General features: G+C 52.5%; 1 protein-coding gene across 45 annotated transcripts in view; it reads right to left on the bottom strand.

The window, feature by feature from the left end:
- Positions 1-18,981, bottom strand: part of mub (poly(rC)-binding protein mub) — a 385,362-nt gene that overhangs the window by 37,588 nt on the left and 328,793 nt on the right. For 43 of the 45 annotated variants that reach the window (XM_077627372.1, XM_077627365.1, XM_077627374.1 and 40 more), the window contains one exon: positions 12,775-12,939. The exons of the other annotated variants lie outside the window; for them this stretch is intronic. In XM_077627372.1, the coding sequence (XP_077483498.1) occupies positions 12,775-12,849 (75 nt within the window). In that variant the 5' untranslated portion in view covers positions 12,850-12,939. The remainder of the gene's footprint in view (positions 1-12,774; positions 12,940-18,981) is intronic. 45 annotated transcript variants of the gene reach the window in all.

Below are 18,981 nucleotides of genomic sequence, written 5' to 3' on the forward strand. Positions count from 1 at the left end.
GAGCTTTACTGTTAGCGCGTCATGTCCAGCACACTTCTTTTAGTCCGTAGTGACTATACTCCGTATCATACATCAGGTGCAACGCTGTGAAAGGTACGGAAGTAGTCCGGACGGGAAAATGAAGAGAAGCGTGTTACTCCGCGCTTGTTCTGTGCCCGAGTGGTCTATGACACGAGAAAGCGACAGCGTGTCGTCAGCAATAGCAGTGCATTTAATCAAGATCCTGACAAATGTGTCATGTGGTAAGCCTACAGGCAGAGTATTTACTGTGTTTCGCTCACCACAAATAACGCACTACTTTTTGGTCGCGGATGCAGGCAGCGCAAACAAGAGCGCCAGCTTTGACAGCGTTGCACATGATGTTTGAAACGGAGTATACGAGATGCTTCCAAACATTCCTTCCATCATCACTTTCGATAGCCAATGCCATTTCCGCACCCCCCGTCCCTATCACAGGTTCAATTTCCCCTGTAAAGGGTGCACCACCCTACGCACACCAACATGGCGGAGAAACAAACAATTCGTAGTTGGGGGGGGGGGGGGGGGGGGGGAGGAAACGCAGTTTATCTCCAAAGCGACGTTTGTCAAGGTAACAAGGAACGCTCACATTCCACCGAGAGTTCGAGCTATTATTCAATTCCTTTCACATAATTGCTTACGCTCTCATCATTTTTCTATCCACCGATTCATCAGGTCAATCCCCTCGAACTAAATTTACCCAACTTGCTCTCATGACAACATTCATGGCGCTCGTTTAAAACGACGCAATGTCCGGAAGCAGACACAAAGAACCGCTTCATCAATCCCGCACAAAAGTCCCAAGCCAAGCATATCGCTCGCCCAGTCATTACGGCCGCACTCCGGCGAGCTTCCCATCGTTTAGCGACTTCCGCCGGAAACGTCGCAGCCGCGCGGAATCGCGGCCGCCGTAGCAGGCGCCAACTGCTGCCGCAAGGACTCACGGCGCTGCCGAGGGCGCCGCGCAGCAAACGGCACGGCGATGCATAAGCAAGACGAAGAATAAGGAGCGACGCAGGTGCCTCCATCCCTTCCCGCCCCGCACTTCCCCCCCCCCCCCCCCGTTTTCCGTTCACAGTCGAGCGCACGTTGATCTTGAGAGAAAGGTCCCTGCCATTTGGTAATTAACGGGGACCTCGCGCCTCATTAATTCACCCACTTAAGAGAATCGCCGCGCGGCGTCAGCGACTCTGGTTACCGCCTCGCCGACGCCTCAAGCCGCGACGCACGGCGATTGTTGGGGGCGGCGGTGCCGGCCGGCGCTTTCTCGCCCCCCTTTCCGTCGGCAAACACGCCCCCTTTCCTTCCTCACCACGGAAGCTACCGGCGAGAGCCCGGGCCTTCTCCCTCCCGAGTAGGGGGGAGGAAGCGGCGGTGCGATTTTGAGCGATAATGACGACGCGTGCAGAACGTCCCTTTTCCAGAGGTCCTCCTCCTCCGATTCCCTTTCCCTCGACTTAGGCAAACAAGCGAACCTGGGAGAGAAGGCGCGCACAGCGACAGAACCCGTCGCCGCTACGACGACGAAGGGCGTCAGGAAAAGCCAGAAACGCCTGCGGGCGGCGACACCGGGCGGAAGAAGAAAAAGGAACAGAAACCCATTTAGGCCCGCCGTCTTTACGCGGCTGCTGCATTTCGACGAAACGGGGAAGCGATCGCAGCAGCGCCTGACGCGGGGCGCGCTGATAGCAGAATTGAAAAGTCCGCCGCGCAGAAGAATCAATCATCTAGATCCGCGCGACGGTGGGGGGAAGCGAACGAGTGAAGTTACCAAGTACCAATCACTCAGAAAAACTCAGCGCAAAAGAACCGATCTGGTTATTGCCAGTCAAGCGACAGCCACCGGACGGTGAACAACGGGCCATGCACTATTTGCGTGCTGAGCGCAGTACCGCACATGGAACGTGACGTCATGATCTCGAGAATACGGGCCTATTTACAAAATTTTCAGTGCTGCTATTAAGCGTACTTTGGGTTCCAGTGTCCAGAAAATAAGACGATTGGTAATCTCTGCGAGGCGCTTTTCTTGGCGTTCGCGAGCTTACAGCGAGCGACTGTGCTAGTGACCGTCATGCATAATCCACGCTCTCAGAAACCTAACCGCACGTTTTACGTCGGTCCGCCTACATCTGCCATACACGCTGCCCACACGAACGGCGCATAAGTCACCTAGAGCTCACCTACAAACTTTCGGCCCGAACTCCGCGACAGAAAATGCGAGGCTAAAATCGAAACAAAGAAAACCAAACGCGCAGACGCGACGAGCGCGCCGCGTGAGAAAATAAAAATATATATACTAAGGGAGAAGAAAATACGGTTGCCGCCTCTCGTGTCGCAGCCGAGGAGAACCACTATTCGTTTTCATTTCAGGCTAACCGGGCGACGGACGAGGTGCCGGCGGCGGATAAACGAATCCGGAGGCCAGTTTTCCAGCGAAACCTTCCTTCGGCCGTGTTAATAACAGGCGCGCGCAGCTCTCCAGGCTCGCGGGAATCCTGCGGTCTTGCTCGGCGCGGTCGTCCCAGGGCGCGCAGCGCGTGTCGACACCGCGCCAGCAGCAAGCGAACAAACGCTCTGCACAAGAACCCCGAGGCGCGCACGCCATTCTCTCTTGCCGCTGCTGCTGCTCCAGCATACGGCTTAGCGATGAGGCCAACAGCGGAGCGACGACGGCGGCGGCTCCCGATACTCGGCGTCTCCCGCTGTCGTACGGCGGGGGGCCAGAAAGCAATCCGGAAGAGCTCATTCCGGGGCGACAACGAGTTTAAGAATGGCTCCCACGAGGGAAAACAGTCGTTCTATTTGTCGCCGAGAAAAGGGGCGACGGGTTACACCGTGGAGAGGAAGGGGATGAGGAGGAGCAACATCGCGAGTCGCCGCCGCTGCCACCACACTTCTCGTGTCGCGGCTGCTACTGCTGCTGCTCTAAACGAGAGACGTACGCGCAGGCTGAGTGCAGCGGCAGATTGAAAAGAATAACAAGAGCGAGGATGAGAGAGAAAAAAAAGAAAGAAGGGAGAGAAAAGGCGCTGAAAGGGCTATAAAGAAACTGGAGCAGACGACACGAAACTAGTGCCGAGGATTCCTTCATTTACTTCGTGTTCCACGCGCGCTGCACTTCCCTTTATTCTTTCTTACTCTTTTCCGATCGCTGTTTGTCGCTGGCCCTCCGCGCACGGCTGTCCTTCACTTCGTTATTTCCTTTCCTCTGCGTTTTATTTTCTTACCCCTTCTCTTCCTCTCTCCCACCGTTATTTGTCGCCGCCCGCGCAGCGGTGCTGCTGCTGCCTGCGTCGCGCCTCCACCACTTCGCCCCTGGGCGGCGTTTCGCGCGGCGCCGTCCGCCGCCTCGGGGCACGTTTTGCCTTCGCCGCGTCGCGCGGCTTGAGCAACGCCGAGGTGTATCTCTGTCGCTTTGAATGTTCGCCTGGGGACGTCATTTTCCGCCGAGTTGTCCCCGAAGTGGGCTCGCGCGTTCTCCAGTAGCTTCTCCCCTCCCCCCTCTCTCTCGCGCCGTCTTCTCTCCTCCGACGACTCCGTCCCCTCTTCTTGCACCCTTTATTCTCTCCAAACGGCGCACGCGTGCTTTGAGTCCCAGGCCTGGCCCTCCTCACTTCTATTTCGCGATCGCGCCGACAGGGCGCGCACAAAGAAACGAACATCCGTGTGTGTGGAAGAGAGAGAGAGAGAATAAACAAACGGGACGAAGAGAAGGGGTGAGGAGGAAGAAAGAACGAAAGAAATGAACGAGAAGCCGGATCGTGCACAGCCCAGGGATGTAGCAACGCGGTGTGGGGCCGTCGGCTGCCCGGCGGTGCACTACGTGTAATTGCGTTGGGCTGCCGGCGCGGCGCAGAGATAGCGCGTTGAGAAACGGCCGCTCCGCTCCTTCGCCCGTCCACCGCCCCTTTTGTTCTAAGTCGCGGCCGTGCACGCGCCCCCTCCCCCCCCCCCCCCCCCCCCCCCCCCTACTTTGGAGGAGAGCTGCTGCTGCTGCTGCCCGCTTCTCTAACAAACTGCGCGACCGGCACGGGCCACCACCGCAACACGAACAACACGCCCTCCTCCTCCCCCGTTAACGCCTCGAAGTGCGATGCGCGGTCCCTATCTCGGGTTCTTCTATAAATGTCTCACGCGGCCGCCTTTCGCTGCGGGCTGTTCTTCATGAAACTCGTTACAAAGCCACCCTGGCGCCACAGAGACGGTGCCGAGCCGCGCGCTGGGACGCTGTCCAGCGGCCAAACGGGGGGCGGCGCACAATGGAGGACAAACACACACCGAGGACAGCGCACAGCTGAAGACGTGTGCGAGGACGGAGCGTGCCGGAAGTTTGTTCGGACAAAGTATAACCAAGTGAGACAACAGTGGAGGCGTGATTCTTCGGCAACAATTTCGAGCTTCCATTCTGGGCCCAAACTATCAATGCACGGACGGTACCCACCCCTTACCTTGGCTGTGCTGTGCGAGTCTGCAAGGCCGAGATAGAAATCACATGGCTGAGCCCGCGCGAAGGTGCGCTGTACGACGGTGTGCAAAAAAAAACATGCCTGCGCTGTTGTGTTGAAGAAGCAACCATCGAACTGGCATGGAAAAGGTAGAACACGGATTAAAATGCCTAATCCTTTAACCGGAGACTCGAAAACAGTGCGAATAAACCGGGGAGAATGTCAACCATGTTTGGATGGTGCTTCACGACGCATCTGAGGTGGTAGTGACAGTGCTTTTATTTTTTAGCCATTGCACCGTGGTGTTTTTCCTTTTGCGTCTCTCCTCTGTCCTGCCATTGCTTTGGGATCTTGGGACTAAAGTCCAGCTCCTCAGAACAGCTTTCGTTCCCTTTTCCCCATAACCTCTCGCAGGCTTGTTTAGGAAAATAAACCCAGTTTAATCGGTCAATTAAAACGCTTCACCATCGGGCCATCCGATACGCGCAATCACACGTCTTGTACCTCGCTTCGCCGAGTATTCAAGGAGAGTGATGGTGCCACGCCGACCTCCACAGACAGAGCCTCGCTCACGCTTAGGCCCAGCGAGGGATTCGGAAAACGCGGAGAAAAAAAAAATGTAACGATTATGAAATCACAAATAACCACCGCGCGCCCCGCAAACGTGGACCCTGTTTCTTGTCCTCTCAACAGCTCGCGCCGGGCAGCCTCGAAAAAAATCCTCGCAGTTCATCGGTACGCTTCTCGAATTTCAAGAAACAAACGGTGGAAAGAAACCAAAGACGAAAGGGAGAAACAAAACAAATAGCGAGAAAAAAACGGCCACACTGTCTACCTCGGTTCTCGCCGAGCCGCGGAGAAAAAAAAATATATACATATATATAAAGAGGGCGCGGAGGAACGTCAGGCGCTATACAGTGGGCAGCAACAACGACACAAGTGTCTAGCGAACCAAACGCCGCAGGGATCAGGTGTGTTTTATAACAGCCAATTGCGATTTGCCGTGGTTTAGCGGCCCACAGGTCTCTTCTCTCTCGAGTTGAGCTCTTCTTCGGCGCACTTCCGAGTGGCCCCGCTATTTCTCCCGTTGCTTTTTCGCTTTTTTCGTTACTGGTAGGGGCAAATGAGAACTGCTCTCTTAATTGACTGATGAGGGCACTCTGCGCTCCTCAACCTCGCTTTCTCCCCCATAGGTGGCCGCGCTAACGTCTGCGCCGTAGTGGCTAGAGGATACACCGGAAACGGAAAACAAGCAGGCAACCGCGAGACGAGGAATGGAGCGAAAAAGAAGAAAGAAACACAGAAGAAGACGAGCCGAAGACAGAAGCCGGCGGCTTGCGAAGCTTAGAAGCTACACAGAGTGAGCAGTGTCCCCGGACTTTGGAAACGGCTGCCGGGGAAGAGAGGCACAACGGGCTCTTCGATTCGCCATTGATCTTGCTTCGGCTCTGCGCAGCCGTGCAGCTGCATCCTCCGGCGCCGCCACTACTTTTCTTCGCTTTCGTTCGTTTTCCGAGTGAGGACGCGTGTCTTTTCTCTCGTCTTCGTTCGCTCACTGCAAAGGCGATCCGTTCAAATTTAGGCTTCGCTCTTTGAGGGAATATCAGACTCCATCAGCCGCACGGATTACCGCACCCCGGCAAAAAAAAAAGAAAAGGACGGACAGAAAACCATCAGGCAGACTGACGCTTTCCCTCAGCAAAGGAAGGCGCGGAAACAAAGTTGTAGGATCCTTTCGACTACGCAACGAAAGTCTGCATACGCACTTTGAAGAACACCAAATAGCTAGGGTCTCCCAGTTGGAATCGCCTAGGATCGCACGCGCATTGTTTTCTACGAAAATACGTCGACTAATTGGCACTCTTAGAGGTTAGGTTAGCTGGCTGGGGACATGGCAACCCTACGAGCACAACGCACAACGTCGATCATCATTTACTATTGTCGATCGATCATCCCCTCAACAAGCGACATCGTTGAATACGCGAATAACAAGACGCACGGAGACAGCAGGTGTGGCGCGCCTGTTTACGTTCCAGAAAAAGCGACGGGGCGGTACGTGGGCTCTAAACATTTGCAACATACATTAATTCGTCGCACTATACCTATACGGCATGGCAAGGTCAAACTAACGTTACATAGTGGCGTTTTTCAACATTCGAATGAACAGTATACGGGAGGAAAACACATAACCGAAGAAAAAAAAAAGTTTTTTATTTAGAAACTAAGCCGGCGAAACTAGGTCCTGCTCAAACGCGGGGCTCAAACTCGAGGATCTAAAAAAAAAGGAACAAACGCCAAGCACAGAGAAATTCATTTTCGATCCTGTACTCCAGCCAGGGCTAAACGAAAACGTAAAAAATATACAAAAGGACGAACCATTCAGATCAAACACTGCCTTGTCGGACGCACGACAGAGCGCGTGGGCACGTACAGTAAGCGAGCGCAAAAGAAAGAGAGAAAGAACAGAATAAAAAGAGAGGAATAAAGAAAGAAAAGGAGAGAGAACGAAAGAAAGAAACCGACTGCTTTGCCAGACAGCGGACGGGCGGCTCAAAATGCCAGGCTCATCGTCGACTCCCACTACACTACTCTGTCCATGACTCTGTCCGTGCCTGCAGGCCCCGCCAAGAGGCAAAAATCGACGCGTCGAATCCGCGCCTGCAGATTGCCTCCCCTCCGTCCGCGCAAAAAGCAGGCGAACGATGGCTCGCTGCCCGACGATATATAGGAAGGGGGGGGGGGGGGGGGGGCACCGCCAAAGGGAGCAGCGCGGAGCAATGGGACGGCCGCGTTAACGAGCCGCGCACAGCAAAGACAGAGTTAGAGGGGGAGCAGGAAAGGAGGAGAGAAGCGACAGCGCAGGCAGCGTAGAGGCGCGACGCTATATATATATTGACGCATACGCGCACCGCTCTGAGGTGCCCCGCGGAAAACGTTCGAGTCCAAGAGTAAGAGAAGTTCCGCCGCAATACGAGACGCCCTGGCAGTGAGCGCGAATTGACCAGCGGAAGCCGGATGTCTGGTTTAGAGGCAAATCATGCGGCACCCCCCACCCCACCCTCCTATTTGTCTTGGCATCGACAGGCGTGCCCCAGGACTAATTTCATCACACTGTTCCGCCGCAGAGCCCGTCTTCGTGCGTGTGTGTAGAGTCTCGGAGAAAGGGGCCAGTTTGTCGCGAGCCCGATATATCCTTCGCGGTGCGATCGTGCCGTCAAACCGTCGAGAGAGGACGGCGCTAGCTGCCAAAATCGATGCGTGGATGCCCCCTGAGCAGTCGTCCGTTGCGAGCGGCCTCTTGCGTGCGAGACTTTGTTCACCTTGGCGCAGCCAGGATCGACGGTGCCAGCGTTGTGACGTTTCGCACGTGACGTCACTCAATCGCGCCGATAATAATAATTGAATGCGCCCTACAGCACCAGAGCCCAACTGAGCGTGAACTCTTCCCGCGGTTGTTAGGTCAGCACACAGCGCGCATCCATGCGCCGTGAAGTCCCTCAACACAGCCTAATTGTTGATCGTGCGTTCCGTTCCGCACGACGCTATATTATTTTCTTTATTTCCCTGTACTATTTTATACTAGTCATGCACGCCATTCCGAATAAACACTACGCGGCGGAATGGAAGACAGTGTCTCAACAATTTGCTCCGTTCGCGGGTCGTTTAACCAGCGGTCGAAGCCCTGCACACTGCTGTTCACTGCATTTTTTTCGCACCCAGCCACTTAATGTCGAGCGCCACTTAATGTCGCAGGTTTATCGTCGAGATCTCTCGGCTAAAGCACGAGCGAAGACATCAGACCTGAAGGCTGCAGGATGCAACGCACAGACCCGAAGATGCCTTCCCTGGAGGGCACGCTTTCGTTAACGTTTCTGCTGAGCTGCGGATCCAAATAACGCAGAGAGCTATTTCGGTAGCACGGGCCAAGTACACAGTCAAATACCACTCCAAAGATGCGCCCCTGCCCACGAAAGTCATGGTAGTCGGAAGCGATGATAGCCCGGCTACTGTATACGAGCCGGCGTTTTTCTGAAAACTATTACTTCAAAGACAAGGAAATACTATCGCGAAGCCGCCGCATATAGACTCTCTGCAGATCCACTGAAAGTTCAGCGGGGCTCATCGAGTGCGGAATAGACCGCGAGAATCCGAACGAAACGAAATGCTAGGCGGTACAAGTACGTTCTTCTCACGCTTTGTCTTACGCGCACGCTCAGTCTCCGCTACGCGTTCCAGTTCACGAACAGGCAGCAAATTCGTTTCCGAGTAAAATGGAAAGCAGTCTATCAGAGCCGTAACAGGTCACTGAAGCAAAGAAGCAGATTAGCTAAGCTACCTAATGCCGCAGTCCAACCTATTTCATTTATACGTCTATTCGTTCATAGCTGTAGACAGGAACCGAAAGCAAGCCACTGATGTAATTCGAACCTGAACACGCAATCCTCCCGACGTATAAGAAAGGGCTTTCTGCCGCTTCGCTACTAACTCAATTCTCATAAAAGAAGAGCACAGCGTCGAATTCAAGCTGGCTGGATAAGTTACTAAGAAGCAGGCGAGGAGGTAAAGCAGGTCCCTGAGCTCTGAACATGCAGACTGATAATCCTACATTTTTCTGCGATACGTCAACCACTTCGTTATGGGCGCCATAACAGAGTTATAGGTACGCTTGCAAGGGCTTAAAAGCTAGAATGGCACACATCGCCCTATCTCATTAACAAGCGTACCACGCAAAATTATGAAACACGTCATCTACTTTCAAATCATGACCATCCTAGTCTCTAATCACTTTTTTATCCCTCACAACATGGTTTCCGGAAAGGTTTCTCTTGCGAAACGCAGCTGGCACTTTTCATTCATGACTTACATGTCAGCCTTGACTGGAACGTACAAACTGACGCGATCTTTCTTTAGATTTTGCTGAAACTTTCAACAAAGTATCTCACTGTCGCTAGCTATTAAAAGTTGAAATGTTGAACCTGGATACCAACATTTAGAACCTGGATTGAAGAATTTTTGACGAATCGTTTGCAAATCGTCCTTATCAATAATAACTTCCCTAGCCCCTTTCCGGTAACTTCTGGCGCGCCCCAAGGGTCCGTCCTTGGTACGCTGTTTCTTATATAAACGACTTACCTCACAGTCTCCTCTAATATACGCATGCTTGCAGACGACTGCGTCATCTACTGTACAATCAGTAACGCCTCTCAACAAGCCGCTCTGCAGTCTGATCTTAACAGTGTTATAGAATGGTGCAGCAATTCGATAATGACCCTAAACGCCACTAAATGTAAACTCATGTCCTTCTCTCCTCGCCATAGCCCCTTTTCTTTATTCTTACATTATCGCTAACACGCCACTTCGTATAAGTACCTATGCGTAATCCTTTCTCACGGCCTGTCTTGGCGCGTACACGTTACCAATATCATCTCGGCATCTAATAAAACCTTAGGCTTTTTTAAACGTCATTCAGGAAACGCCTCGCCACTTGATAAACTAGTCGCGTACAAAACACTCGTTAGGCCGAAACTTGAAACGCCTCGTCCATTTGGGACCCGCATCAATCATGTCTCATCGACTTATAAGAATCTGCTCAAAATCGCGCTACTAGATTCATTCGCTCCCTATACTCGTATGATGTCCGCGTTTTGATCTTTAAAATCAGAACCAGACTTGTCAACGTTCTCTAGTCGACGCCGCATTGACAGCCTGTCCTTGTATCACAAGTTCTTTTCTGTCCTTAATCAAGCACCATACATCACAGCAGCGTCCCGCATATCCCATAGCACCAGCCATCAGTGTCAAGTTGCGCGCCCACGAGCTCGAACCGCTACACTCACTGCTTCATTTTTCTTCCGAACCGCCACAGACTGGAACGGCCTTCCCCCCGGACATCGCTGCTACCACGTGCCCATCTTCGTTTTTACAGCTTTTAGATAACCATTTTGTTCAATGATTACTTGTCAAGAGATGTTTTTCTTTGCATAAAAAACCACCCCCCATGAAATGCACCCTAAGGGGAACGTTGAGGAAATAAATTCAACTGAACCCTGTCGCAACAGTGGCACCGCGTACAAAAGAACGCAGGTCCTTAAGTTCTTTTTTTTCTTCCCAGCAAGCATAAAAATGTGTTCCCGAACTTCGCCGCTTAGAACAATCAATTTAGATGATTAGCGGGCATCGACTTCGCACACCTGTCTACAGAGCGGATGATGCTTCTCCGCAATGCGGAGCTGTACTCGAACGAAGCATCCCTCGTTACTGAGCATGGGACTCCGCACGGACGGTAGTTCCTACAGCCACTGGGAAAAATTAACCAATGACTTATCCAGTGACTAGTTCCCACCTGGCACTCCACTTAATTATACACGGTTAAAGGGCAACTGTAAACGTCGTAAACGCACTCCGCATCGCGCCGTAAGCGCGCTCAGGTCAAGGCAAGCTTGTTCAGAGTTGTCCTTCAAAGCAGGTGAGGTGCCCGGTCATGCACATGCGGGGCTTCAGAATACAGCAGTGGGGCGCTGCGAGGCACGAAAGCGACGTCGCAAAGCTATGCACAGGTGACACGGCAGGTTGAGACAACGTCTTGGTCTCAGTCAATGAAATTAGACGCTCGTGTTTGTGAATTGCTGCGGAGGGCAAAAGGCTTGCCTAGAAACGCTGGATGGATGGATAGATGGATGGATACGGCTGAACCCTTTAAACCTGGCAGTGGCTCAAGCCACCTAGCCATGACTTATGAAATTTTACTCCTCTAGATTTTAGCCACCAATCAGATAAACTTCGCTTGGTTATTTCTACCCGCTTAAAATCAACTTTCCCTTCACTGTCCTTAAACCCCAATGCCTTGGATAAATCAGCCCCGCTGCTTTCCACTGTAGGGTGAAGCCCTTTACAGAAAAGTATCAAGTGTTCAGCCGTTTCCTCCTCCTCTCCCCACGCAACGCACGAAGTGTCTATCTCGTGGTACCTGACTCTATATGTCTTAATTCTGCAAAACTCCCGTCCTGGCCTCAAACAACAAAGAGCTTCCCTTTCAATTATCATAGATATTTTCTTCGGCAATTTCCTGCTTAAAAATCCTGTATGTTCCCAGCGCTGATTTCGTCAGCATCCCTGTTTTCCACAGAGCTCTCTCTGTTTCTTTAACTTTTTTCTTAACCGATAATTGCTGATTTGCCCCCCTACTGCTGTCCAGATATTTGCTTGTCAATTTTCTAGTTCGCTTTCTCCATTTCGTATCAACATTCCTTAGATACAGGTATCTGAAAACTTTCCTAGCCCACTGCTTTTTCCCCATTTTTCTCAATCGCTCCTCGAATGCTATCTTACTTCTAGCTTCTCTGCTCTCGAACGACGCTTATTCCATATCACCCTGTACCCCCTGATTTGCCGACTGCACGCGCGACATCTAGCGGTAACGCCTAGTTCGAGAGAGGCAGCATGGGGGCATCTGCGGCCACACCGAATGGGTGGCCCAGATGCAGCGCGCCTAGAACAAGACCTCCCCGCTAGATGTCGAGCGTAGTCGGCAGCATGCGCAGCTTCGGCGTTTTAGGCAAGCGTTTTGCCCTCCACAAAACCTTGGCTATGATATCGCGTTGCTTCGACGACATCGGCTGGTGCGCTGTTAGCCCTCTTAATGTCCATCGTTACTCAGGACCAACAACTGAAATATTCTCTTTCTCGCACACTACGCAAGCTTTGATCTCTCTGTTGCCTGCTGCCGTAATTGGACAAGCTCCTTCGAACTTCATACCACAACAACCAGACGGCTCACACTTTTTTTTGGGGGGGGAGGGGGGGGGGTGGGGCCGGTTGACCAGCTCCCGCACACTGACGACAATGGTGAGCGACTAGTGATTGTTAGCACGACAGGCTAACATCGTACAGACAAATACATCAGTTCAATCCCTCCGGGACAGAACAAACAAGCTGCACATCGCGTCTATATAACCAAGCAATGGCTCGTGAACGTGCTATTAAGTAGAACAAAGAGAAACTCCACACTGTGAAGTCGCAAATAAGGCTGGTTTTTCTACGACACCATATTCATGTTTCTTCACGCACTGCAAATTGTTGACTCAGTTTTCAACTGGCTGAACAAACGAGGTAAATTTCTGGGCACCAAAGGTCACCGCTGCCCCAAACACCCGATCCAAACGCCCCTCGCCGGGCTGTCTCGTGTCACGCTACGCGCGCTATGCAGGGCGAGCAGGCAAGGCAAGCACGATGCAAGCTGCGCGAGTGCAGAGGCGGTGCTCTTGGGGGTTGGCGACGAGCGGAGGAGCAGTGCACGGCACGCGACACTCACCTTTCCCTGCATGATCAGGCGGACAGTGAGTGTGACGGAGGGGCCGTCGAGTGCCTTGGTGTCTACAGCTGCCATGGTGGCTGAGGTGGTGGTGGCGGCGGCGGTTGGAGGAAGGACCGGGCAGGGCACAATGGTGGCTGGCAGCGGAACGGGCACGGAGGGGCGCTGCGCACACGAAAACAGGCAGCGGGGTGAGGTTTGGACCAGAGAGAGAGAGAGGCTCGAGCGAGTGCGCAACACTGCGGGAGTTGGCGGCAAAGCGGCGAGCGACACCACACCCGACGACTGCGCGGCAACACGCTGAGAAACCGCGACCGAACTGCGCCCCAACCGACCAACAAGGGCAGGGACGCAATGCGCCGAAAGCGACTCCTCCTGGGCCGCTGATCCAGCTTGACCCTGCAAATTTGGGTACGGCTGAAAATCCGCGCTTCTTAGAGAATGTGCGAGGGAAGCTAAAATGAGGCGAATTTGGCGTGTGTTTCATGGTGCAGAGTACACGGCGAGCTTAAATTCCTAAAACACTGTAAGCAACTGAGGTGTCTAGGACCACAGAAAAAATATTCAAGCGAACGGGTGGCATGAGGGCACACTAACCATCTGATTTGACTACCACAGATTAATGTTGGGCCACCCCGATGTCACGGAGACCTCACGATATCACTTCAAGTGGGCAACTAAAAGATCAAGTTGCTTGGAAACGTCATGTGATCAATCTAGTTAGCTGAAAAACGAAGTTTTTCCCTGTCTCAAATCAGACAGCGGTCAATACGAGATGCGCGGCTTGTTCCACTCACGCATTCATGTAAAAGGTAAGAATGACAACGACTTTCTTACGATTCGATACGATATCACGCACTCACGACAGCGTGCAGTCCGCGCGATCATCATCTCTTGGAGGGAATAACTGCGGCTCATTTTTACAAAATACGTTAGCGCGGTATGACCGCACACTGCCCCTAACAATACCAAACGTCCGCCGCGACTGCATTCGCCGCGTCTTAAAGCTGCTCACGCCGCCTCCGCGTTCCGAGATACCGCGCGTAGATTCCGGCTTAGAGCGAATCGGCGAGCGAAAAATACGCACGCGTACCACGCGGCAAAACAAGCAGCACCTACTGGTGGGAAGAAAAGCCTTCGATGACGTTTTCGATTTAAGAAGCAAAAACAACGACAGGTGAGCTGCCTAGACCAGGATACGAAAGCAGTGCGGCGCATCTTTAAAGCCCGCTGCGAGATCAGGCCAGAGGGTGGGCACCTTAGCAAGACGACTAACGGAGTCGAAACAGCGACAACTCACAGTTCCGTCATCTGCCGTATCCCTGTGCCGCATGGTCAAGTGAGCAGACGCGAATCGGACCAGAGCCGTATTCCTCGGACCTGAGACACGCAAACGCACACACCGGCAAGCGGGCGCACAGTTTTCGCGAACCGCCAGCGGAGAAGTCACCGATGAGACCGGTGCGCAAAGGGGTGCGAAGCCGGGATGACGAGACGGTCGGCGAGAGGAAAGACCTCAGCGCCCCGTGTCGGTCGCAGGCGGGGGTAGGGGAGGAGACAAATGGGGGCTGACAGGGGCACGCCACCGCGACACGCTCGGGACGACACACGTCTGGGCAGCCGCGCGGCAGAGGCGACGAAAGCGCGTTTCATTTTCAACACGTGCTCCGGGGAAGAAAGAAGAAGAAAAGAGTAACGTTCTCGCAGACAGGCGGCGGCCTTTCTGCTCGTCTCGTTTAATGGCGTCGCCCCTCACCCAGTGGCCTCGTTGAGAAAAGAAGCGACGCTCGAGATGCAGGTATTCCCCCTTCCCGGAAAAATTAGCGCGTGAGAACACGAGGGGCTGCCTCGCCGCGTGGTCGGCGTGTGTCAACTACGCGGAGTCATATGTGAGGCCGCGCAGCGAGCTTTTCGAGAACGACAAACACGGCTCGGCAAGCCACGCAGTTACTTATAATAGCATCCAAAAATTAAAAAAAACGCCACAGGCGAATTTTTCCCGCAGGTAAGCACTATAGGGAGGAAGAGAAAAGTAACCGGAGACAGTGTGATAGGCAATCCCCCATGTGGGTATGTGCCATTTTGTGAGGCAATCATCATGAAAAACACGCAAGCAGACAGCTCTGAATTTGCGCCTTCTTCACAAAATTATCCAACTATTCCACTCCTTACCCATGTGTGTATTTGTATCAACAATGTACCCTGGCCAATCCCCTACCGTGGGTACGCGCCATTCAACCAGAGGCCATCATCATCATCATCATCTGAAACAAAGTTCTCCGACAAGCTGACTTCGCTCCATTAACTCTTTGCCTTCGCAAGGAGAGGTCTTTGACCCCACCTTGTGCAATGAAAGCTACCTTGTGCCATGGCGCTCTTTGGCCAAAGCTGCCCTTGCGACATAAAAATTCATCGTCATCAGCTGCTTGTCTTCTCGCCCGAGCTTCCTCTGACGTTCACCGCAAGCATGAAACACCAAGGTGCGAGGCTTAGCGTTTAGCAAGTAACGCGATCTCCACCACAACGACCAGGACAGTGCCAGTTTCCACGTGCTGCTGCTCTCGCTGTCCGCGGGCTCGGCGCCATTTACGTTCAAATGATCACTGCTTTATTTCGACCGTCCGAAACGACCTCCGAGTTTCGACCAGATAGTTAGGCCACCGGTACACGGCGTCGCCAGCGCACTTGCTTCACGCACAAAGCCAAAGTTCCGAGCACCAAGCGCAACTGCGAAGTATCGTTTGCCGAGTAAGCGGTTCAGAAGCGAAAAAAAAAACAAAAAAAACATTGGAACGACCCTGCGAACACTGAGCTCCAAATGCATACATTGCGTCTGCGTCGTTAAAAAAAAGGGGGGGGGGGATTGACGAGGGAACGTCGCTAAGCTCAAGACCTTTACAAAAGGACACCACCAAATAAAAGGGGACCTCACTGCAGAGTATCTCGCCAAGAAAGAGGACGTACAGAGAAGAGAAAGATTGGAAAAATAACATAAGAAAAAACACCTGCCTCGCGCAAAGCTAGAACACGAGGAGACGGCAGGAATTACTTTGAACAAGCGCTCTCAACCAGCAGCGCGCACAAAACAGCGACAGAAACAAGGGCAGCCGAGAAGGACGCTCGTTACCGGCTCGTGTTCCCAGTTATTAAAAGGCACGGTTCTCTCGACGGATCCCGCTCGCAGAGAGAAGCTACTGATTTCCCTTAGCCTCTCTCTCTCCTCTCCCACCCACAGACACACACAAGCCGAAAAGCGCAAATCGACGTAGCATAGCTCCAGCAGCGAAAGGCTGAAGCAAATTCCTTCTCGCTATTAGTGCAGGCATGGGATCGCACACACGGGCGCACGCAAACATATGGCCAGTGCGATAGAAGGAATAAGCGCGCGCGCTATACCCCGTGGGTAATGAAATAGACTACACGGGGGGGTCACTACGCAAGAACAAAGAGCGCTGGAATATCGCAGAGACGGCGCAGGAGGAAAATAACGAAGCAAGAAAGCTAAAACAAAAAAAAGAAAAAAAGAAAGAAGGACGCGGTAAAGACGAACAAACCGACGAGCGGCGCCCGTGTTTAGGCGCTTAATTTAGTTAAGCGCTTGCACTTAATCAAGTTCCACAACAGGTCCCATCTGCAGCGACGCGCATCTAAGCAGCTTGGCAAATATGCCAAACAGATTTCCGCTCTCACTACCCCAAACCTACTTTCATAAACGCGCATACCCCTCTCCCTAGATGCTTTGGTCAACCTTTGCAGTATCTTTCCTTCGCAATCAGGGTATTTTTTTTTTCTCGCTTCTTCCGCCTCCCCCCCCCCCCCCCCTCCCAACCCATTTTTTTCATCTATCTCTTCCCCCTCGCGATGACCGAAGCAGTTTTCTCGAGCAAGCTGTTTACCTAAAGGGCGGAAATCTCTGGCCGCCCTCCTCACGCTACTCTCTCGTTTGCGTCCGCTCTATAAGCTAGCCCAGATTCGGAGCGCTTCTACTGGCGCGGGGCACGACCCTGCTGAGCCCCGAGAAATAGTGCAAACAGACTAATGCGCGGACAATAGGACCAAATAGGCGCGCGCACGACGTCGCTGCTCCCAAGTCTAATGAGGATGCGAAATAGGGACACTAAATTCGCTGCCGACAGCACTCGTGCGGGAGGCGCCGGTAATTCCGTGGAGCTGTCGCGTTGTAATGAAGCCAGTTTCAAGCTTTTTCGGGAAGACAAAGCTCGGGCCGTAATAATACCGAGACGCTTCTTCACCTTCAGTTTCTGTTTCAACTCTTGACAGTCGCCGCTCGAGTAGATAATGGCGATGCCTGAGGCGCGAGGCTTTCCTGGCGTAGAATTAGGGAGCGAAAATAATAACGGAATCAGTCTTGGATGGGAATCGGTAAGTTAGTTTTGCACACATCCGTTAATTTCTAACGGTATTCCAGATAAGGCGAGATCGAGCAGGATTTTTAAGTAAAAAAAAATGGCAGTGGCTTAGCTCGGCTATGCGATATACGTAGCGAAAGCTAAGGCACAGCTTAGTTGGCCTGGGTTAATCTTGAATGCAAGCCCAGGTTAGTCTGGTTAGTTGTCACGTGTTTCGTCACGCGGTTGGTCACGTGACCAGTCACGTGATTGATCACGTGGCGCGGTACGACCATGGTGAGAATGCCAGCACGGCGAAACTGTGAGTCGTGGGCCCCCAATGCGGCTTTCGCTACAAAACCCCTGCTTCGTGAGGGAGCCCCAAGTGTTAGCTTCGTCGAAAGGGCCGAACTGATTGCGGGTATCAGCCCTAGGTACACGTTACGAATTTTGGTCGGCGGTTCAATACGTATGAGCCCCGACGCAGCCCCGGAAGTGTTTTTCTGTCCGCGGCGCCTTGGTGACACTGAAGCAAACTGTGTCATCGGCTACCGCGGCATACGATCGTTCGGCCATCTTACGACAATCGAAACGGTCGATTTGGACCGCTGCTTTCGCAAGTCCTTGCCTGTCACTACCGAAAATAACGCGAACGAGTCTCGATTAAATTCAAACTTCTTTCGCGAAGGCAGTGCCATGCGTTGTATACGGCAGATATAGCAAGAGGTACTACACCTGTGAGGGAAAAAATTAACAGTACATTGACAAAATAGTGGGAAAAATGAAACCAATGAACCATTCAAAAAAAAAGTTGAACTCTCCCGAATAAGACAGTTCGGGGCACTAGAAACACAGCACGATCTCACGGCCAGACAAGCGAATAAACAATGAGGAGAGAATGTTTTTATGGCGTACGCACATAGGAACCGAACTCAAAGCATGCATCACCGCAGCAAATTGAACGTGATATAAAAAAAGAAGTAAGAAAGATGGGAAAGAGAACGTGGCAAAGTTTCGGGTTCGACGAATGCCGACGGCAGACCGTCAGCAAATAGGGAAAACGAGATCGCTCGACAACCAGCAAGGTGGGCGAAAGACCTGTCTCTCCCGCCAGCGCAGACAAATGCGATTCGTGTTGAAAAATCGGCTTAAGGCGCCCGATTCGTTAACGTTTATTCTAGGGGATCACGGAGCGCGATCCGAGCAACTCACCGAGCGATGTATACTAAGCACAAAAACAGCCCCAGCAACGCGCGCATTTCCTCCCCCCCCCCTCCCCCAACACACACAGACACGCACTCGCACGAACGTAGGCGACCCCCTAATCCAAACCTAAAACCCCCCAACGTATAGAAACGGCCCGCGAAACTGACGAGGTCTGCGAAAAGTTTCGCGCCACTCATGATTTGTACTATTGGCGTATTGCGCACGAGAACCTTCGCCTGAGCGCCTTCTTGCGACGAAAAGGAACAACAAAAATGGCTGCTTATCCGTTCCAACGTGTTTACGGCGGGCAAATAGGTTTACGCAGTTCAAAAGTCAAACAGTGTTCCGCGCGTAGTCGCGGTATTAATCGCTGACAAAAGCGAGATGAAAACTCGATGAGGTTTGCAACGCACGCCGATTTTTCGATCTAGACGGCGAACCAAACCGCCGCGTTAGCGTCGCAGCCGAGGAAACGACAACCAATGCGTGAGAGCGCCAGGCAGCTAGCGTGGACGCTTGTTTTGAGCCTTAGCACAATTGAGAATAAAGGATCACTAGCGAAACTTTTTTTTTTCGGCACTGGATAGAACAAGCAATGACATTTAGATACGGCGCCAAGTCTACAGACTGTCTCTCTTTCACAAATTTTATC

The sequence above is a fragment of the Amblyomma americanum genome, chromosome 6 (genome assembly GCF_052857255.1).
Source record: "Amblyomma americanum isolate KBUSLIRL-KWMA chromosome 6, ASM5285725v1, whole genome shotgun sequence".
NCBI lineage: Eukaryota > Metazoa > Arthropoda > Arachnida > Ixodida > Ixodidae > Amblyomma > Amblyomma americanum.